Source organism: Panthera leo, chromosome A3, assembly GCF_018350215.1.
Source record: "Panthera leo isolate Ple1 chromosome A3, P.leo_Ple1_pat1.1, whole genome shotgun sequence".
Classification (NCBI taxonomy): Eukaryota; Metazoa; Chordata; class Mammalia; order Carnivora; family Felidae; genus Panthera; species Panthera leo.
In genome coordinates this window covers 117,835,617-117,858,093 of record NC_056681.1, presented here as the reverse complement: position 1 = coordinate 117,858,093, position 22,477 = coordinate 117,835,617, and the positions used below count along the sequence as shown (strand labels likewise).

Below are 22,477 nucleotides of genomic sequence, written 5' to 3'. Positions count from 1 at the left end.
ACAGAAGCCTCTCTAAGCACGCAGCGTCACTACGGTAGAGTGGGCGGAGCCAGGAGAAAGATGGCGGAGCCCGTAGGTGAAGCTGAGTCGCAGGCTTCTGGGGGTCTTCGGCCCCCAGTGTGTCTGTTGGTGTTGGGAATGGCGGGATCTGGGAAAACCACCTTTGTACAGGTGACGTACAGGGCGCGGGCGTAATAGGTGCGCGCGAGAGGTTGACAGTGGCAGGCGAAAGGCCAGGGAGAACGGGAGGAAGGTCTCAGGGAGTTGGAGGGGACCCGCGTGCGGCTTTCGAGAACTTGCCAGCAACTCCGGTTCCTTCTTAGGCTAGCCTTTTCGACTCTAGTCTGGTTTAATTAGGGCTAGGGCTCTCATCTGCACACCCTCAGTTCGTGCTTGGTACAGCTTACCGCGTTCTGGAATTGTCTTACCGACAAAGTTGTCAGCTTCTCGAAGACAGTCTTACGAGTAACTGGCAATTAATTAATACAGTGCTAACACACGGACTTTTGGTGTAGATTGTTAAAGAATTATTTCTTGCACAGCTGTCATGTTTCAGCCACCGCGGACACAGCGAAATTGAGTTTACTAGGTTCCCGCTTTTTGGAGCTAATGTTTTAGTGGGAGTGCTAGAAAAAAAACACAAATCAAGTAGATAAGTGATCGAGAGTAGGGGGAGGCTGTTAGGTGGGTGATAAAAGGTAGCGTTTCATCTGAGTTGAATGTTGGAGGTGGATATTGGGGGCGAATATCTCAAGTACTGAGAAGGGTAAGTGCAGAAGTCTTCAGGTATGATCCATAAAGGAATGGAAGTTCTCTCTTGGTCCCTATCATTCCCTCTTTGTCTCACTACAACCCTCTCCCCATCACCTCTGCAGAGGCTTACGGGACATCTGCATAGCCAAGGGTCTCCACCTTATGTGATTAATCTGGACCCAGCTGTACATGAAGTACCCTTTCCTGCCAATATTGGTGAGTAAACTGTACCAGAACTGGGTGAAGTCCCTCAGAAAATGGAACACTTCCAGCTTGCCAGACTTCAATGCTTTCGTTTTTCATTTTTCAAAACTGCCAATTTTCATTTTCTGTGAATTTGCTAGACTCTCTAAACAAGTCTTCTCCCTTATGCACATTCTTTTATTTGTTCCCTAACTAAATTTGCTTCCTTCACATTATCTCTCCCCTCTTTCTGACCCTAGGGTTTCAGGCTATTGTTACTTGGGATAGCGAAATGACAGAAAGTCAGTCCTCTCACTTCCAGGTCACTTCAGCAGGCTCTGGTACATAAACCTGTTTTATTTAGTTTCTTTTATCAAAAGTTGAGAGTTTAAGGGTTCTTGTGTGGTAGTTCATGTACTGATCTATAGGAACCTTGCTTCCACTCCCAACGTTACATGGGAAAATATGTGTGTGCGTATATATACGTGTGTATATATATATATATATATATATATACACACGTATATATATATATATATATATATATATGTGCATATATGCATTGCTTTGGAGAGGGGTTTCCAGTTATCAGGCTTTCAGAGGAATCTGTGGCTATGAAAAAAATTAAGAGTGGATATGATTCAGTGTCCTAATTCTTGATGGGATCTGTGGGTCTCCTGATTTCTAGGCTGTCACTGTGCTAATTTTCTCCCTCCGTGTCTCTTAATCTTGTTAAGCTGCTCGTACCCTAGTTAAACTAATAAAGGAAAACCTTGTATTAAGCAGAGATCATTTTGGGAAGGGTTTGGGAAAAAATTGACATCTTCTCACTTAAAGGATGGACTTCGGTTGATAGATGAATGGATCAACAAGATACAGTGTATGTGTGTATATATATATATACATGCACCGTGGAAAATGACTCAACCATAAAATAGAATGAAATCTTACCATTCGTGACAACATGGATGGATCTAGAGGGTGTTATGTTAAGGGAGATAAATCAAGACAGAAAGACAAATACATTATGATTTCACTTATATGTAGAATCTAAAAAACAAAACAAAGGAACAAACCAAACAAAGCAGCAACAGACTCAGATACAGGAAACAAACTGTTGGTTACCAGAGACAGGAGGATTTAGGAGGTGGGTGAAGTAGGTGAAGGGGATTAAGAGGTACAAATGTCCAGTTACACAATAAATTACAGGGATATAAGGTACAGCCTAATATAATAACTTTGGTGACAGATGGTAACTGCACTTACTGTGGAGATCATTTTGAAATATGTAAAAATATCTAATCATTATGATATAAACCTGAAACTAAGATACTCTATGTCAATTATACTTAAATTTAGAAAAAGATGGAATTCTAATAGTTGGTGGGTCTACAGGCTGATAGTTAGATTTAGTTAGATATTACTGGATGCGTTAATTTTCCCTTTGAAAAATCATGTCTGCATTACCCTGTTACTAGTAGGCAATAAGAAAACTTTTTCTTGATTTAGCTTTCTTTCTTGCTTGCTTTCTTGCTTTCTTTCTACTTTTAATTCCAGTATGGTTCAAATATAATGTTATATTAGTTTCAAGTGTACAATATAGTAACTCAACAATTTCATATTTTTTTAGCTCTCTTTTTCTATGCATATGGTCACTGATAAGGTATTTAAGTTGTACAGAACTTTTCTTCTTATTTCAGACCATGTCTACCTTAACTTCCAAGCTCCTAGTCTTACGTTTGTCATGGGTGCCTTGCCAGTTATCCTTTGTAAGGAAGGAAAGCAGTGTGGAGCCAGGGGTTAGTAGAAGAGAACGCAGGCAAGAGCAGCCTGAAAAGCTGCTTTCAGCATCTTGCTGGTAGAGAAGGTACTTGCAGGGTGCCTTCTCCCTTTTTGTTCTCGTCACGATTTTGCTTTTTTCCCTATCACAGTTCATTGACCTTAGCTTGAAAATTTAGAAAACAGATTTGAAAACTAACTGAGATACCAAGAGAGAAACTTATTTCTTCTCCTCAGAGGAAGCAGAGGTGACTTGAGAGGCCTATTGGCTGAGGCTATGATAGGTGGAGGGTCTCAAACTTACTGTTTCTTATGTGTTAAATTCCAGTGAATTCTTTCCCCCCTCCTCCCCCCCCCCCCAGATATTCGTGACACCGTCAAGTATAAAGAAGTCATGAAACAGTATCCTTTTCTGCATCTGCCTCCTGTGCTGACTCATCACTGGATAGTTATTGTCCATATTTTGTGGCTTTGAGAGAGTGTTTTTGTATCTTTGTAAAACAATACTAGCAAAAGCATTTAATTAATTGCTTTAAAGTAATTTTTTAAAGGATTTTTTTTTAAGTTTATTTATTTATTTTGAGAGAGAGTGCCCATACGCACATGCAAGCAGGGGAAGGGTGAGAGAGAGGGAGAAACAGAGAATTCCTAGCAAGCTCGGAGCTCAACGTAGGGCTTGAACCCATGAATTGTGAGATAATGACCTGAGTTGAAATCAAGAGTCAGACACTTAACTGAGCCACCCAGACTCCCGTTTCAAAGTAATTGAACTAAGAGGATGGAAAGATGAATGTGAGGAAAGGTATTGTAGGTGATTAGAAATACTATTTCAGCTTGTGATTTCAGTTTTCTTACCATTTTCCTAGAATTATAGGCTGTGGTAAGGAGAGAGCACAGAGTGAGAGAGGCTAGCTGGTGCTGTGCCTGGGTTCCACAAAGTAGTATTGCCTTGGAGGCCACTACCTCCTCTGACTGGGAAACTCAGAAATGAGTAGGTTTAGTAGTAGGATCAACTCATAGTACATTGCTGTGTGAAATGTGTACTTTGAGTGTAGGCAGGTCTAGGTGGGTTAACTAATTATAATCGGGTTGCTTGATCAGTAAGGATCAGAGCAAGCAGTGTGATATAGATGGTCTTACTGGCTAATGCCATTAGGCTCTCACTGCCTGATGCATCTATTACATTTTGGTCACTTTATTTATGTATTTATGTATTTATTTATTTATTTAAAATGTTTATTTATTTTTGAGAGAAAGAGAGTGTGCAGGGAAGGGGCCGAGAGAGAAGAAGACAGAGGGTGTGAAGCAGGCTCTGTGCTGACTGCGGAGAGCCCGATGTGGAGCTTGAACCCATGAACCATGAGATCATGACCCAAGCCGAAGTCGGATGCTTAACTGACTGAGCCACCCAGGCACCTTTATTTATTTATTTTTAATGTTTGTCTATTTTTGAGGGAGAGAGAATACAAGCAGGGGAGGGGCAGAGAGGGAGACAGAGGATTTGAAGCAGGTTCTGCACTGACAGCAGAGAGCCCGATGCAGGGCTTGGACTCAAGAACTGTGAGATTATGACCTGAGCCAAAGTTGGACGCTTAACTGACTGAGCCATCCAGGTGCCCCACATTTTGGTCACTTTAATTACTTCATTTTGCCTAGCCATCCCTAAAATGACGAACGGATGAGGAAGATGTTGATAATGAATATTTCCTTGTGATGTTAGGGTTGTGTGGTATGTACTAGTCAAGGATTAGCTGCCAGTGTCCATTCATGGAACACTTAGTTATAATGCTGTTTGTGTGAATGATACCCTAAGTATGAACTTCATCATCTAAATTGATCTGTAAGTAATTTAAATCCTCAACTTAGTGTCCAGGTATGGACTTGGGCCCAATGGTGGTATAGTGACTTCACTCAATCTCTTTGCTACCAGATTTGATCAGGTATGTCTGTTTCTACTTTTATGACATGGCTGTGTAAAAACCCGTGACTTCTAAATGCTGTAGCTTGCTCACACTGGGAAAGAAGAGCAATAAGCCTGCGTATGCATATAGAAAAGAAGTAAGTGTTTTGGTAGACAGAGAAGTGGGTAATGACAATGATCAGTGATGTGAGATGCTTCATAGCCATTAAAACAAAAATCCAAGAGACGTAGGTTCTTTTCTTGATCATGTCTTGGACGTTACCTTGAGGATGGAGTGGAGGGTTGGGGAGTGGGATGGGCTAGTGGGCGTGGAATGGAAAGATAATGGGGCTTTTTACATGTGACATAATTGTCATTGGCTAGCTTTTTCTCTATTTCTATAAAAGTGTTTTGTAGTTACTAATTAAAAAAAAATTTTTTTTAACGTGTATTTGTTATTGAGCGACAGAGCATGAGCGTGGGAGGGGCAGAGAGAGGAGGAGACACAGAATCCGACGCAGGCTCCAGGCTCTGAGCTGTCAGCACAGAGCCTGACGTAGGGCTTGAACTCACGAACCACAAGATCATGACATGAACCAAAGTCGGACGCTTAACTGACTGAGCTACCCAGGTGCCTCATGTAGTTACTAATTTTTTACCCTAATGTCACTCCATGAGACAGGCTATTAATATTTTACCAAAGCACCAAGAGATATGACCTGACAGTGACAGATCATCTTCAGCTTCTCAGGACCTTGCTTGCTGCTGATGTGGCTGTGTTTCTTCAGTTCATTGAGTTCATTAGTTGGTGTCCTAATCGAGAACACAGAGATTGAATAGTTGATAGTGCCTAAAAGGCAGGCCTCCCTGCAGAGGGATTTGTGATTATCTGTTGTAATTGGCATCTTTCTCTTTTAGGTCATGAAATTTATTGAGAAGGCCCAGAACATGTCTAAGTAAGTGATTTCAGTTTAACACCTATTTATTACTCTCTAATTGACACATCTCTAGAATTTCAGGGTACCATCAGGCTCTGAAAGAGTGTAGGTTGGGATAAAACCATTAGAAGTGAAGAAAAAAAGTGGGCTAAAAATCATTAAGATGCTATATAGTGTAGAGCTAAATTTAATAGTATCCTGCCACCGATCACTGTCATATAAGCCCACCACTTCCTAGGAGGCATTGAGACTTTGTCCAAATTCAGTCGTCTACCTGCCTTCTCTTGGGAGACCACACTTGCTGGCATGAAAGTCTCTGAAACACCTTTCTAACCCTTGTTTAAATGAATATAATTTATGTGATTCAGAGAGAATAATTATTTCTTTAAATTTAAATAGTATCAAAATATAAAATAAAATAACACTGTTATTATCTACATTTAACGGTCATTAGATCATGATAGGTTCACTTTTTAAAAAAAAAGATGATTCATTATTTTTGTTAAAAAAAAGACTATCTGCTCATTGTAGAGAATTCAAACCACACATAATATTTAAAAGATGAAATATCGGGGCGCCTGGGTGGCTCAGTCGGTTGGGCGTCCGACTTCGGCTCAGGTCAGGATCTCGCGGTCTGTGAGTTCGAGCCCTGCGTCAGGCTCTGTGCTGACAGCTCAGAGCCTGGAGCCTGCTCTGGATTCTGTGTCTCCCTCTCTCTCTGCCCCTCCCCTGCTCATGCTCTGTCTCTCTCTGTCTCAAAAATGAATAAACGTTAAAAAAAATTTTTAAAGATGAAACTATCACCCTGATTCCCACTAGAAGTAACTATCATTATTATTAACTATTACATATTATTTTTTAGTATTTATAGTGTATGATACATGTAAAACATTATTACATAATATTATATATATTGTCATTGCTATCAGTGACTATCATTCCACATGTTTCCATGCGTATATACGTAGAAGGATGGATGGATAAGGTGTTTTTACAGAAATGGGATCGTACTAGAGGTAAAAAATAACGGCTTTATTGAGATACAAATACACAAAGTGCACTCTAATTTTAAAGTATACAATGGGTTTTCAGTGTATTTGTAATGTTATGCATTGATCACCACTATCTAATTCCAGACCTTTTTCTTCATCCTCAAAAGAAATTCCATACTCATTAGCAGTTCCTGTTGTTCCCCCTTCCCACCCCCAGCTCCTGGTGGCTGCACCATTGTACGTTCTCACCAGCACTGTGTGAGGGTTCCTTGTCCACATCCTTGCCAATACTTGTTGCTGTCCTTGTTTTTGTTATAGCCATGTCAGTGGGCGTGAAGTGGCATGTGATTGTGGTATCACATTTGGTTTGTATTTCCTCAATGATTAGTGATGTTGAACATCATTTTATATACATTTTAGCCATTGGTGTATATTTGGAGAAATGTCTATTGAAAATTCTTTGCTCATTTTTAAAAATAGCTTTATTTAGATATGTAATTCATATACCATGTAAAGTGTTCATTTCAGTGGCTTTTACAGAATTATGCAACCATAACTACAGTCAATTTTAGAATATTTCTATCACCTCAAGAAGAAACACTGTATTCTTTAGCTGTCACTTCCCTATCCCTCTATTTCTCCTTCCCCTCCACCTTTACCCCACGGCTATCCCAAGAAACCAGATGGTTTCCCAGGATATTTCCCTTCCGGTTTTGCTTATCTTTCATTTTTTTAAAAGGTTTATTTATTTAGTTTGAGAGAGAGCATGCGCATGAGAGAGAGAGCGGTGGAGTAGCAGAGGGAGAGGGAGAATCCCAAGCAGGCTCCGAGCTGTCAGTGTGGAGCCTGACACGGGGCTCAAAATCATGAGCCTGTGAAATCATGACCTGAGCCGAAATCAGGAGTCAGATGCTTATCCAACTGAGCCACCCAGGCGCCCCTGCTTCTCTCTTCTTTTAATGCAGTGTGTTTCTAAAACTATCACAGTTTCCTCTGTGATCATTTGCAGCAATTTGAGGACCGCTGCTCCTGCTGCCTGGTAGCATGAATACTGGACATTGAGCAAAGCCTGGGGGAATGTAGTATGCATTTTAAGGGCAATGGGAGGAAGTTACACTTGATAGTGTGAAGAGGTTATTCCAATCTTGGATGATCAGATGTTCAGTGTTTTGTGTGATGGAATCTTGTTCAGCATTGCACAAGTTTAATACTTCTTTAATGGTCTTTTTTTTTTTTTTTTAACTTATTTATTTACTTCAAATGTTTATTAAGAGAGAGAGAGAGCGAGCAGGGGTAGGTGTAGAGAGAGTGGGAGAGACTCCCAAGCAGACCCTGCACTGTCAGAGCAGGCCCTGACACAGGGCTTGATCTCATCAACGGTGAGATTATGACCTGAGCCAAAATCCAGAGTTGGATGCCTAACTGACTGAGCCACCCAGGTGCCCCTCTTTAATGGTCTTTCTTGGCACAGATATGTCTTGATTGACACACCTGGACAGATTGAGGTGTTCACGTGGTCAGCTTCTGGGACAATCATCACTGAGGCCCTGGTGAGTATTCTAGGACTTGTTACTTAGAGTAACTAGAGAACTAGACTGGTTAAGCATCTCTTTATTGCCTGGGACCTTATGTGGGAGGGAGTTATGGAAGCTCTGTACACCCTGCTTCAAATGACTTTCCCTTGCTAAGGAAGGTTGGGGGGAGTTTGGGGATAGGTTATGAGCCCTTTGACTAAGGCTGTGGTTATTTTGTGGCTTTAGGCATCTTCATTTCCAACAGTTGTCATTTATGTCATGGACACATCAAGAAGTACCAACCCAGTAACCTTCATGTCCAATATGCTCTATGCCTGCAGGTAATTGATTATTGGTGGGCATGGTATTACAGCAAGGTATGAAGCCTTCTTTCTCTCTCTTTTTTTTTTTTTTTTTTGTATTTGAGTCCTGAGTGCTTACCAACCTGGATTTGTGCTCATCCAAATTTGCCCCTCAGTTTAGTGGTTATGAGTTGGGGAGGGGTTAGAAGGGAAAAGAGGCACATGTGTTGGCATTCTCTATGGGCAACTTATCTTCCTCCCTTGCTTGTTACAGAAATAGGTGGAGTTTCTGGTAGTTCCTCCCAGTTGAATGAAAGAAGTCTAAATAGAATAGAGTTCCTTGGTGTAAGTGCTCCTTTTCTGTGTTATGACAGGTAGAGTTAAATTATAATATGAGGGATCATGAACAAAGAGATTCATCTATAATTCCAAAAAGCACAAGTTTGCTCCAGGAATGGTGTCATTAGAGGCAGAAGGACATGCCTCACTCGGGTATGTGAATGCATTAGACATAGGAGCAAGGCCAACCATTATTAAATCTGAGAGAGTTTGATTTTGGGGGTATACAGAAGCCACTGCCAGTATTCATGCCTCCTAATGTGACTAGGGATGTCCCTTCTAGTTAGACACAAGAAATCCTAATCGAAATAGAAATCGGATGACAGTACTTTTTGTTTGCATATTTATTGCTTAAAAGACAATTATTTGGTAAAAACAAACAACCAGGCAAAAAACATACACAAAAACCAAAATCAGTATTAAAGCATTATTGCTCCAAGAAAGTGTGTGTGGTGTTTGCTTGATGGTGGTGATGGTTTTTCCTCTTGGGAGAGGAGAATGTGAGTGCTGTGCAAGAGTGGATACCTGTATGTAGAGTCTGAATCCATCCCGCTTCTCTTTATTCCATTCCAACAGAGTGACACAAGGCAAGCAAGAACTTAAGTGCTTTTACTAATGTCTTGATGTTTGATTTTCAGCATCTTGTACAAAACCAAGCTGCCTTTCATTGTGGTTATGAATAAAGTAAGTGGATCCTTCCTTTTGTGATTCAGTATTTCTTTTTCATCAGAACCTTGTGTTAATGGAAGGTTTGGGTAGGTGAGAAGGATTTTCACATGCTGGAGAACAGATTCAGACTTAGCGGAAACAAAGTCATGAGCACTTCTAGGAAGAAGATTCAGTCAGATTATATGAATATATGAATATGTATCACTGACTCTTATCAAAGTAGTTTTAAGCCAGATAGAGTAGCCCCTCAAGCATAGTGTATGTTATCCCTTAGAATTGTGACTGTGCACGTGGGGGTGGAAGTAGCAATTAAAACAGATACTAAACTTCCCTGTTGTAGGGTTGATGACTAGTATTCAAAAGACCGTATCACTTCAGAGCTTAGAATGTGCTGGCATCCACTGTGGCCATGGTCACTTGGCTGTGGATGGTGGAGGGTCTGCGTCCATCAAGAGAACACCTATCTTCATTTAATTATTTACAACAGTCTTGGCTCTTTGTGATTTGTTGTAGTGGAGAAGGAAATGGGGGAAACAGAAAGGAACTATATGAATAATTGTTCTTTGTTATTATCACTCAATTAAAATTTTTTTAGCATTGTTTGATGTCTGAACTCATCTCTGGTTGCTGATAGTTGACCTCTTTCTGGTACAGACTGACATCATCGATCACAGCTTTGCAGTGGAATGGATGCAAGATTTTGAGGCTTTCCAAGATGCCCTGAATCAAGAGACTACATACGTCAGTAACCTCACTCGTTCAATGAGCCTGGTGTTAGATGAGTTCTACAGCTCACTTAGGGTAAACTTTCTCTTCTGCTTATACTGATAGTCCCTTCAGACAACCTCTTAACCCATAGGGCTGGCTTTGAACATATCTTAGAAAAGTTCATTACCTTCATAAAAAAGCATTTAAAGCATTACTTATTGAAAACTGGTGGTTTGAAAGATAAATAAGCCTGGCTGGTTCAACTGGTAGAGCATATGATTCTTAATTTTGGGATCATGAGTTTCAGCCCCATGTTGATTATAGAGATTACTTTTAAAAAAAGAGGAAAAAAGATAAGTAAGGTAAAGACCCTGCCTTCAGAGTTTATGGTCTAGTTTGAAGAGAAGGCTACACACATAATTGAAACATGATATATTGTGGTAAGGACGTTACAAAAGATTAGAGGTTGGGCCTGATGCTGGTGAGGGACACATCACTCTTGAGAGGGATTTTGGAGGATATAACATTAGAGGTGGGCTTTGAAGGAAGGTTAAGATTTATATAAGCAAAAGAGGGTAGGTGTGGCAAGCAGTATGGTAATTGTCCAAGCAAAGACATAATTAACATCAGATAATTAACATGAGATACTAATTTTTGTAGAGAACAGACAGTGGTTGAAATTGACAGGGAATAGTGGAGAAGACTTCCTACTGTTCCTGCTAATTCTCTTTCTTTTCCAGTCCTCTCTTTTTCATAGACTTACTTCCATGGTTTTTGAGTATGCATGCTGTTTTGCTTTGTTTTAGCTTTACTCTTTGTAAGAGATATCTTGAAGTATCTAAACTTTTGTGAAGATTTTATGACGTTCGAACAAAGTAATGTATACCATTTAAAAATGTACACTTGTGGGGTGCCTGGGTGGCTCCGTTGGTTGAGTGCTGACTTCAGCTCAGATCATGATCTCGCAGTCTGTGAGTTTGAGCTCTGCGTCAGGCTCTGTGCTGACAGGTCAGAGCCTGGAGCCTGCTTCGGATCCTGTGTCTCCCTCTCTCTCTCTGCCCCTCCCCCACTTGTGATATCTGTCTGTCTGTCTGTCTCTGTCTCTCAAAAATAAAATAAACATAAAAAATGTTTTTTTTAAATATACACTTATTTCCTCAGTGGCATTAATGATGCTTTTGGCAGGTGGTGGGTGTGTCTGCTGTTCTGGGTACAGGCTTAGATGAACTCTTCACACAAGTCACCAGTGCTGCAGAAGAGTATGAAAGGTGAGGATAAAGGAAAATCCTGTAGATGACATTCTTAGCAACACACAATCTGATACAACAGCAGTTTTATCGGGCAAAGCATTTTGGTTTTCATAGTGTAAGTATTCTATTTACCACATGTTACGTGTACTGGATCTGTATATGTACACTTAGGGATAACAAGTCCCATTAACTTTTTTAAAAATAGGAGTATAAGACCTTTGCTATATTGAAAGATGAAGAGCAAGAATCATAAGACCTTTTTGTAAAAAGCCAGATAGTAAATATTTTAGGCTTTGTGGGCCATACAATCTTTGTTGCAACTGCTCAGCTGTCACTGTAGGGCAAAGGTGTCCACAGACAGTTTGTAAACAAATGGGTATGGTTGTGTTCCAATAAAGCTTTATTTACAAAGATACGCAGTGGGCTTGATTTGGCCTATTTGCCACATTGGCTGACCCTGGATTAAGAACATAGACTTTGGAGGGGCACCTGGATGGCTCAGTAGAGCATGTGACTCTTGATCTCAGGATCATGAGTTCAAGCCCCCCTCTGGGCGTAGAGCTTACTTAAAAAAAAAATTACGAACATAGACTTTGGAGTCATAGAGGCATGGGTTGGATTTCTGTTTCCCGCACTTAATAAATGAGTAGCCTTAGCAAGTTTTCATCATTTGTAGATCAGGGATAATAGCACTTACTGTTAAGGTTGTTGTGAGGATTATTTGTGAAAATACATCTGAAGCACCTAGCACACTTGCTGACACGTAGCAAGCATACTTCATGATAGATGGTTGTTACTACTATTGTGGGTAAATACTGGAATTCTGTCTACCTAAAGGAAAGTGTCATCAGAGCACCTTTCCTTGGGCTCCTGGCATGATCATTGGCTGCTTACTAGTATGTTCCTCTTGGCTTCATACTTAGCAAGATTCTAACAACCACATGGTGGTTCTTATATACATTGTTTTGATTTTGATTCATCAGACAAGGGGTCTTTTTGTGTGTTATCAGAGCCTCAGGATGAAGTCTTTTCTATATCCTGTTGTTGCCCAGATTAGCCACATAATTATATATTGGGCTACCTGAGCCCAATAGGCCTTCCTTCTTTTATTCATTTCAAATGTTTACCCAAATGAGGCATGAGCTTGGGGCACAAGGCTGGCTCAGTCTGTAGGCATCTGACTCTTGATCTTGGGCTTGTGAGTTTAAGCCCCATGTCAGATGTAGCGATTACTGAAAAAAAAAAAAAAAAAAAAGAAAAAAAAAACTTAAAAAAAAAAAAAGATGAGCTCCTGAGTCATGGGTGCCAGAGTTCATCTTTCCAGCCCTGCAGTCAGTCTTTTGTATCTTTGCTGGTTACAGGGTGGAGACAAGCACCTTGACTTTAATTCCAAAGGGTTAGAATCTCAGTGACTGAGACTTGTTACATCTAATGTTCAGTGAGGTCAGATCTTCTGTTATTGTCAGAGACCTAGGAAGATAGAGGGCAGATAGGACAGATTAATAAGCAAAAGAATTAAGAAAGTGTTTTCTCTTTCCAGGGAATATCGTCCTGAATATGAACGTCTGAAGAAATCACTGGTAAGAGAGGAGGGTTAGTGTATATTTTGGGCCACTAAAAAAAATAACTTCAAACCATGTACTAATAATTCTGCCATAAATGCTTTTGTTTTGGCTATCAGGGTATGTTTTAGGTATTTGTTATTTTAAATTAGTAAATGTGTATGTGTGCTGTCTGGATGCAGAAGTGCCCCTTAATTATTTTCCTTCTCTTTATTTGAATTTTTAAAAATCTGGTTTTTCTGTTACATTTGCTAAGCACTTCTTATGCCCTACTTCACTTCTCCAAGGCTCATTTAAAGGCTGGTTATAGAATTTTAAGACAAAAGAGGTGGTTCACAGTGTTGATTCCAAATAATTACTTGGCCTGCCCCCTTTGGCTGCACAGCGCCCCTTATCACTGCTGTGTCTTCTTGAGGGTTCTTTTGATGTGTTTTTGTGTCCTATTTCTGAAACCTCTAAATCAGTCTGCAGAGCCCTTCAGTCTGAATTTGTGCTAATCTGGGCCCATGGTATTCAGTGTTTCTGTTCCCGTATCAGCCATCTCTTACCTGCCTCAATGTCTAAATAGCCTTTAGTATTTGTATACTTAATTGTCTCCTGTTAGAAGTCTGGCATCTAACTCGGGGGCTCCTTTTTTAATATGAGGATATTTTTCTCTGTATGTACAGGCCAGTGCACAGAGCCAGCAACAGAAAGAACAACTGGAACGTCTTCGGCAAGATATGGGCTCCGTAGCCTTGGACACAGGGACTGCCTCTGGTAATGGGGGGTCTCTTGGTGTTAGGAACTAAAAGCAGAATATGCTTATTTCCACTGAGCAGGAAGATACTCACATTTAAGAGAGATAAAGAGAAAAGGATGAAGATAATGTGGTGTTTTATTTTTTTTTTTTTTTAAATTTTTTTTTCAACGTTTTTTATTTATTTTTGGGACAGAGAGAGACAGAGCATGAACGGGGGAGGGGCAGAGAGAGAGGGAGACACAGAATCGGAAACAGGCTCCAGGCTCCGAGCCGTCAGCCCGGAGCCTGACGCGGGGCTCGAACTCACGGACCGCGAGATCGTGACCTGGCTGAAGTCGGACGCTTAACCGACTGCGCCACCCAGGCGCCCCTAATGTGGTGTTTTAGATAGATCAATTGATCTGTCACATTTACTTTGTGTGTATATATATATAAAATGGTTTGGAAATATAAACTCCTGAAAGTTGTATATATAACTATACGACTTTGAATTCTTCCTCTTAAGGTAGTTTTTGCTTTACTTTGGCAAGATACTTGATATCTTCTCTATTTTCTTAAATACTTTTCACCCTCTACCCCCCTCTTTTTTTTTTCTTTTCTGTTTATTTTGGCCTGATTTCAGATTAACAGAAAAATTGTGTGGTTAGCATAGGAATTACTATATGTCATTCAACCAGATTCCAAAAATGTTTATGTTCTACCACATTTACTTTATTCTTTCTTTCTCAATAGGTATGCAGTTATATTTCATATAAGCATATAAGTGTATTTGTAAACAAAGTGCTTATACATTACATATATATTCCCTTTTTTTGGACTCATTTAAGAATAAGTTACAGATTTACTCTTGAATATTGTTCTTGAATACTTTAACATATATTTCCTAACAATGATATTATTTTATAGAACTCCATTATAGTTAACTAAAGATTAGGAAATTAACACTGATAGTGTTGTCTAACGTGTAGTCCTCATTTAGAGGTAGCTGTTTGCCCTGTGTAGCAGGAGAAAATCCTGGATCTGCATTGCATTTAGTTGTCCAGTCTCTTGTTCTCCTTTAATTTGGAATAGTTCTGTAGCCATTTTTTGTATTTCGTGGCAGTGACAATTCTGAAATGTATGGGACAGATGTTTTATAGAATGATGCTCAGTTTGGGTTTGTCTGATGTTCCGTCAGTATTCAATTCAGGTGGCAGAACTTTACACAAGTGAAGTTGAGTTTTTTCCACACAGAACATCTGGAGGCACACAGTGTAGATTTGTCCCATTACTGGTGATGTTAATTTTGATTACTTGCTTAAGTTGGTGTCTGCCAGGTTTTTTTCATTATAAAGTTATTTTTCCCTTTATGATAAGTATTTTGTTGGGTGATGCTTTGAGACCATATGAATATCCTTTTAATTTTCACATGTTTACTCACTAGTTTTAATACCCATTAATGTAATAGGGGTAATATCCATTTTTCTGTGATGCAAGTTGGAAATATTTTCTTCCTAGTTGTCATGATTTTTTTAAATGTTTATTTATTTTTGACAGAGAGAGAGCCGAGTGCGAGGGAGATGGGCAGGGGCACAGAGAGAGAGGGACAGAGGATCTAAAGTAGGCTCTGGCTGAGAGCAGTGAGCCCGATGTGGTGTTTGAACTCACGAACAGTGAGATCATGGCCTGAGCTGAAGTCAGATGCTCAACTGACTGAGCCACCCAGGTGCTCCTTATCAGTTGTTTTTGTTTTTTTTTTTTTAATTTTTTTAAATGTTTATTTATTTCTGAGACAGAGAGAGACAGAGCATGAGCGGGGAAGGGGCAGAGAGAGGAGATACAAAATCTGAAGCAGACTCCAGGCTCTAAGCTGTCAGCACAGAGCCCAACACGGGGCTCAAACTCACAAACCGCAAGATCATGACCTGAGCCGAAGTGGGTCGCTCAACAGACTGAGCCACCCAGGTGCCCGGTTATCAGTTGTTTTTTGACTTTGTTCATGGTGTTATTTTGCCAGGCGAAAGTTTTTATTTTGTTTTGATATAGTCAAATTTACTTGCTTTCTCTTTTACTGCATCTGGATTTTGTGTCGTAATTGTGAATCCCTTACCCATACTGTGTTAAAGAGGAATTTACTTACGTTTTATTGTAGTTCTTGTGTGGTTTCACTGTCTATGTTTACAAAAATTTTTTTAATGTTTATTTTTGAGAGAGAGAGAGAGCGAGTGAGCAGGGAAAGGGCAGAGAGAGATGGAGACACAGAATCCAGAGCAGGCTCCAGGCTCTGAGCTGTCAACACAGAGCCCAACGCAGGGCTTGAACTCCCGAGTTGTGAGATCATGACCTGAGCCGAAGTCGGACGCTTAATCGACTTACCCACCCAGGTGCCCCTCAGTGTCTACATTTAGATCCCTGATCCATTTAGTTTATTCCTGGATATAGTGTGAAGTATAGCTCTGTATTACCTTTTTCATAAACAATTGTACCACAGTTTCTTTTTAAAAAAAAATTTTTTTTTTTTTAACATTTATTTATTTTTGAGACAGAGAGCATGAACAGGGGAGGGTCAGAGAAAGAGGGAGACACAGAATCTGAAACAGGCTCCAGGCTCTGAGCTGTCAGCACAGAGCCCGACGCGGGGCGCGAACCCACGGACCGTGAGATCATGACCTGAGCCGAAGTCGGACGCTTTACCGACTGAGCCACCCAGGCGCCCCCACACTGTTTCTTAAAAAGACTACCTTTGCCTCAGCAATCTGAGATGCCACCTGTATCGTATACTAAAGTTCCATGTGTACTTGGGTATATTTCTGGACTTCTGTTTTATTCTTCTGGATTGTCTGTGTCTTTACCACACTGTTATAATTACGTAGAGCCTGTATAAAATGTTTTAATGTCTGACAGGGCTAGTCCCTTTTCATATTTTTCTTTTGTAGTGTTTCCCTGGCTCTTCCTGTCTGTTTGTTTTTCTGTATGAACTTTAGCGTCAACTTATTTAGCTTGCTAAAACAGCTCTTTGGTGTTTTTATTGACATTGCATTATGTTCTTTAATATAGGGCAAACTGACAACTGTCACGTTGAGTCTTCCTGTCCAAGAGCAAGGAGTGTGTTTATATTTGTCAAATGTAACTTGATTTTTCAGGAGTGTTTTCCTCATGTGGTTTTTGCATAGTTCTTGTTAAAATTTTCTAAGAATTTTATCTTCTTTGTTAGTGTTGAAAATGGGATTTTCTGAACCATATCTTCTAACTGGTTATGTTTGTGTATATGAAGGCTTCTAATTTCCATATGTTAGTCTTTTTATGCTGCTACTTTATTGAATTTTTTATTTTTTGAATTAATGTTGTCATTGATTCTTAGGGGTTTCTAGGTTGGTGCTCATATTTAGAATATATGCACCCCCACCCAACCACACTTTCGAGTGGTATGGACTGGACTGGCCTTTAAAAGATTGAAGTTCTGTTGATGAAAGCTATTGCTGTATCTTTAGTAGAGAACAAAGCCACTTGGAGGAGGAAATGCTGGGTTTACCAGGAAACTGCCTAGGTTTACCATTTAAGTGAACTTGCCTGGCCATGCTTGTTGCACACCTTAGCAACGTAAATTTGTGTGCTGTGCTCCTTTGGAATCACTCATGAATATGTGAATCAACAAATGTGAATTAAATCTGCTGCCATATTCTGATAACCTGTTAAAGGTTGGGGACTTTCAAGAAGTTATTTGGGAAAATCCCAAGTATAGTTGGACACAGAATGAGGCATTGACTGTTAGCATGCCACGTTGTCATCCTTTTTCAGGGCCACAGGCCTGTTGAAATTTGTGTCCCTTGATGTTGCTGCTGATGGCCACCTTTATTCCCCAGCTGGTTTCTCTGAGACCAAGCTCCTGAAGAGAGTGGTCATGTCCTCCCATAGCTCTATGATACTTAGCATGGTTTTAGGTTCTCATAGAGCCCAACTCTCTCAGGCTGAATCCCCTCACAGGAATTACTTGATTAGACGTTTTCCTGATGATTGGCACTTAGTCCTTATTCAGTTTCCCTGAGTAGGGAATTTGGCTCTAAAAATAGATTCGATTTTCCGTTTTCCTCCCTCCCTCCCTCTTTTTCTTGAATCATATCCTGGCTCCTTTACTGTGTCATTTCACCCTCTGATCTCTTCAGACCCTCTGAACTTAAATTTCCACCAGGAAACTTCCTTAGTGCTGTACACTTTTACCCTGACTCGCCAGCACGTGGCATCTGCTTAAATGTCTGTAGTCTTTGTAGGAAAAACTATAGCCTCTTCTAAGCTGAAGCTAGTAAAAAGGAATGATGTTACTACCAGGAATTTTCTTAAGCTTAAAAACAGCACCTTTTAGATTCATGAAACATTGTGTGAACTAAACTACTGTAGAAATGTTAAGTGGTATTAACAATACATTTAGAAGAGGTAAGATTCTGCATTTATATTTATTGTGACTACTTTCATCCTGTCAGTTTATAATCCTACTTACTCATGGATTGAAAATCACCTTTTTGAGGAGGCATAGGTTCATTACATGGTGCTCATAGGTGTTTTCTCTGTAGACAGCTTATCTCCTGCACTCGACCCTTCTGACTTGATCCTGACTCGGGGAACTTTGGATGAAGAGGATGAGGAAGCAGACAGTGATACTGATGATATTGACCACAGAGGTGAGAGATGGCCCATGAAAAGAGAACAGCTGCTTATCCTCACATTGTTTGTTCAGGAGCTTTTTGTTATTGAGAGACACCTTATGTATGCAGCCAGTGACAGGGGAGAGAAGAGATGGCACTGGATACAGCAGCAGGCAAGAGTTCAATATATTGAGCGTTCCTGGCCTTTCTACTGAGTAGTTAATATTGAACTCATTGCAGCCTTTTTTATTTATTAATCTCATGTCTTCTCATCTTTAGGTCGTAACTCTGAGGAATCCAGGATTTTTGTTTGGTTGCAATTATTGTTTTAAGAATACATGAGAGGAAGGGGCACCTGGGCGGCTCAGTCAGTTAAGGGTCTGACTCTTCATGATTTTGGCTCAGGTCATGATCTCACAGTTTGCGAGATCGAGCCCTACTTCAGGCTCTATCTTGACAGCACGGGGCCTGCTTGAGATTCTCTCTCTCCCTTTCTGCCCCTCCCCCACTCATGTGCATGTGTGTGCACTCACTCTCCCCTTTCTCTTAAAATAAATAAACTTAAAAAAATAAAAGACTACCGGGGGGGCGAAGGAGGGGGAAACAAAGAGTACATAAGGAGAGGCCTCGGCAGACTGAAACCAGTTAGAAGGGACTGTACCAGAGGATAGAATGGCCCTGGAAACCCAAAAGGGCTCTCCACCTGGCATAGATTTCTGTGAACAGAAATCGATTTCTTGAAACAACTCTTTGAGGTCAAATCAGTGACCAAGAGCAAACCTCTCTTTACCATCCAGTGTACCTCACTGACTCAGATTTATTGAGGTGTAATTTACAAACCATAAAGTCCAACCTTTTTACGTGTCTGGTTTGATGAGTTCTAACAAATATATGTGCACTTGTAACAGGCATCATAATCAAGATACAGAACACTTCCATCACCCCCAAAAGTTCCTTATGCTTGTTTGTTCCTTATTCCTTATTCAGTCCTCTTCCTGAACACTTAGTTTTTGGCAATCAGTAATCTGATTTCTGTTCCTATAATTTTGCTTTTTCCAGAGTGTTGTATAATTGGAATCATAGTATTTAATAGCTTGCTGCATTTGACTTTTTTCAGTCAGTGTAATGCTTTTGGGATCCATCCATGTATCAGAAATATGTTCTTTTATTGCTGAATAATGTTCTATTATGTGGCCATACCACAATTTGTTCATTCATTAGCTAATTGACTTTTGGGTTATTTCCAGATTTTAGTTATTAATAAAGCTGCTATATATATTTCTCTTGGTTAAAAATACCTAGGAATGGGACCTCATTCTAGTTACTTTATGAATGAGGTATTCTCATTTACAGATGAGAGAAATTGTGCATTTGGGCAACATGATAAATAGAGCATGCTTCTGGGAGGTATTTCCTTACTGGGATTAGTGAACACTTAGTTTGTTAGAAACAGAGTACTATTTCTGATGGACTGGTGACAGCAGCTCTAACCACCTATATAATGGAAAAGCTAAAAAGAATTGACCTTTTTTCCTTGCAGTTACGGAGGAAAGCCGTGAAGAGCCAGCATTCCAGAATTTTATGCAAGAATCAATGGCACAATACTGGAAGAGAAACAACAAATAGTTTCTAGAAGTTCAAACGTTTGGAACTCTGTGAAGGAACTATTCTTACCTCTGATTGGGGGCTACCATAAAGGACAATTTTGTTCAGAGTAGCAGAGTTTCTCTAATAGGGAAATTTGACTCAGATGAAGCCAGGGTTAGGAGACTCTTGGACCTGGCAGGTAGATGCCAATTCCCCTTGGCCTTTTCCTTGGATTTATGCAAGGAAGGATATGGACTGTCTTTGGATGCTGATACCCCTTCAAGCCTAAAGCTTCCAGTTTTATTGTTTGAACTTACGTACTTTTGCTGCTGATGGATGAAACAGAACTTAAAATTCACTTCAAATCTCTATTAGGCTGGATCTATACTTTACTCTCCCAGCATCTTGCCCTTGATCCTACACCATGAGTTCCCCTCCTTTTAGCAGAAAGGGAGAGAGAAAACATGAGCTTGCCCAGAGTGGCAGTGGAAGTCTCCTTGGCAATCAATCAATGTTGGGTATGAAATGTGTCTCACGTGGGGTAGCTAACATTTTAGGACACCAGTTTGTTGAAGAAATTGAGCAAAACAAAAGATTAATGAGTAAGAATCTTGCTTTTGATGGTGACTTGGATAAAGAGTTTTTAATTTTAATTTTGTAACCCTATCATAATTTCAAATAAGAAAATTATATAATTGCACATAGGTTCACTTTTGTTCAACACAGAGGTTTAAAGCCACCTGTCCAAACCTGTCTCAGTAAAGAGGGATGTTTACTAAAGCCTCCTGTGTATACATACCTAGTAACCAGGTACAGAGCCAGGCTGTTTGTATTGTACTTTATTTTTAAAATTTATATATTTTTAAAGTAGGTTTCATGCACAGCATGGAGCCCAGTGCGAGGCTTGAACTCCCAACCCAGAGATTAAGACCTGAACTGAGATCAAGAGTAGGACTCTTAACCAGCTGAGCCACCCAGGTGCCCCTGTATTGTACTTTAAACTTAAAGTATCCTTGGTGATTTCATCAAAGGCCATGGATTTGGGTCAGGTGCACATTCCATACATAGTAGCCATGGTAAGTTTTGCCCTGCTTGCACATTCTTCCTATTAATATAAAACATAGTGCATTTCCTTTAAGGAATTTTATCCCTGCCTAATCTGCATTCTGATTTAGTGGTTCTCAAGTGTGGCCAGTGGACCAGAAGCATCAGCATTACCTGGGAAATTGTTAGAAATACAACACTCAAGACCTCAATCAGAAACTGTGGGGGTGGGACCCAGAAATCTGTTTTAATAAGTCCTCCAGGGGATTCCCATGCATTTAAGTTTGAGAACCACTGCTCTAACTCAAATAGCCTATGACAGTTCTAGGCCAGGAAAATCTCAGGTATCCACAAAATGACCTGCTTTATTAAGAGTACCCTAACCTTGACCATCTGGTGCTTATTCTCCAATTTAAACGTTCTAAAAGTAAAAATATTTTATTTTGCCATTAAGTATCAATTTCAGTATTCTATACCTATAGAGTATAGACCTATATAGGTCTATAATTTGAACATAGCAGAACTGCCATCTTCCAGTAATTTTCAAAATGACCAACACAAAGGGAAAGAGGAGTGGTACCTGCCATATGTTCTCTAGGCCTTTTAGAAAGCATGGAGTTGTTCTTTGGCCACATAACATGCAAATCTATAAGAAAGGTGATATTGTGGACCTCAAAGGAATAGGCACTATTCAAAAAGGAACGCCCCACAAATTTTAGCATGGCAAAACTGGAAAAGTCTACAGTGTTGCCCAGTATGCTGCTGCCATTGTTGTAAACAAGGGCAAGGTTCTTGCGAAAGGGGATTGTACATATTAATTCTTCAGAGAGCTTCCTGAAACGTGCGAAGGAAAATGATCAGGAAAAGAAGGAAGCCATAGAAAAAGGTATTTGGATTCAGCTGAAGTGCCAGCCTGCCCCACCCAGAGAAGTACACTTTGAACCAATGGAAAGAAGCATGAGCTGCTGGAGCCCATTCCCTATGAATTCGTGGCATGATGAATGTAAAAAATAAAATGTTAAAAAAAATTTTTGAACCTGTTCAAGAGGAAAACATTTACAAAGCAAACTGAATATATTTGGTTTTTCTGCTTAGTGCTTTTGAGTACTTCTTTAAAAAATAACTTGTCTGAAAGCTCCATAAGGACAGGGACACAGTCTTACTCATCTCTGTATCTCTTGCACAGGAACCAGTACATAACAGTTGCTCAATAAATGCTTGCTAATTGAATGGATTAAATACTAGATGGCTACTTTATGGAAACTGCTTGATGTCTACTTTCATAAATAGGGGAAAGTGAAGGTAACTGAGTCTGGAATAGGAGTTTAGATAAGCATGCTAAGGGTTGTACAGTTAGCAAATTTGTAAGTTACCTGATAGTTTATAACCTCATTTTACTGCTGTTGCATTCATTTTTATTCTCAGCACCTGGGACATTTAAGGCATTCAATAATGTACTAATTAAAGCCATGCCTTGATTTTGGTCCCTATTAAAAGAGTGTGGTAAATTTCAAAAGACTGTACCCAAAAAACAAATTTCAGCAGGATTTAACATACCAGCACCCATTACCAAGGCAAAAACCACACATTTGCCAA

The 22,477-nt window shown here is 39.9% G+C and overlaps 1 protein-coding gene across 6 annotated transcripts; it reads left to right on the top strand.

Annotated features, from left to right (window-relative positions):
• Positions 1-19: 19 nt before the first annotated feature.
• Positions 20-20,488, top strand: GPN1 (GPN-loop GTPase 1). 6 transcript variants are annotated; one of them, XM_042933387.1, is made up of 14 exons: positions 20-72; positions 876-969; positions 3,078-3,117; positions 4,589-4,655; positions 5,534-5,571; positions 8,017-8,095; positions 8,306-8,400; positions 9,339-9,384; positions 10,024-10,170; positions 11,263-11,345; positions 12,868-12,907; positions 13,558-13,648; positions 18,179-18,286; positions 19,791-20,488. In XM_042933387.1, exons 1-14 carry the CDS (start codon positions 61-63, stop codon positions 19,874-19,876), a joined length of 1,026 nt encoding a protein of 341 aa, XP_042789321.1. In that variant the 5' UTR covers positions 20-60; the 3' UTR covers positions 19,877-20,488. The 6 variants fall into 6 exon arrangements, with proteins under 6 accessions (XP_042789321.1, XP_042789323.1, XP_042789320.1 ...); XM_042933386.1 differs by having other exon boundaries at positions 46-171; XM_042933389.1 differs by lacking the exons at positions 3,078-3,117; positions 4,589-4,655 and having other exon boundaries at positions 21-72.
• Positions 20,489-22,477: the final 1,989 nt, after the last annotated feature.

Coding starts and splice junctions, on each gene's coding strand:
- GPN1 (XM_042933386.1), top strand. CDS start 61: ATGGCGGAGCCCGTAGGTGAAGCTGAGTCGCAGGCTTCTGGGGGTCTT. Junction 172..875: donor GGAAAACCACCTTTGTACAG/GTGACGTACAGG, acceptor TCACCTCTGCAG/AGGCTTACGGGACATCTGCA. Junction 970..3,077: donor ACCCTTTCCTGCCAATATTG/GTGAGTAAACTG, acceptor CCCCCCCCCCAG/ATATTCGTGACACCGTCAAG.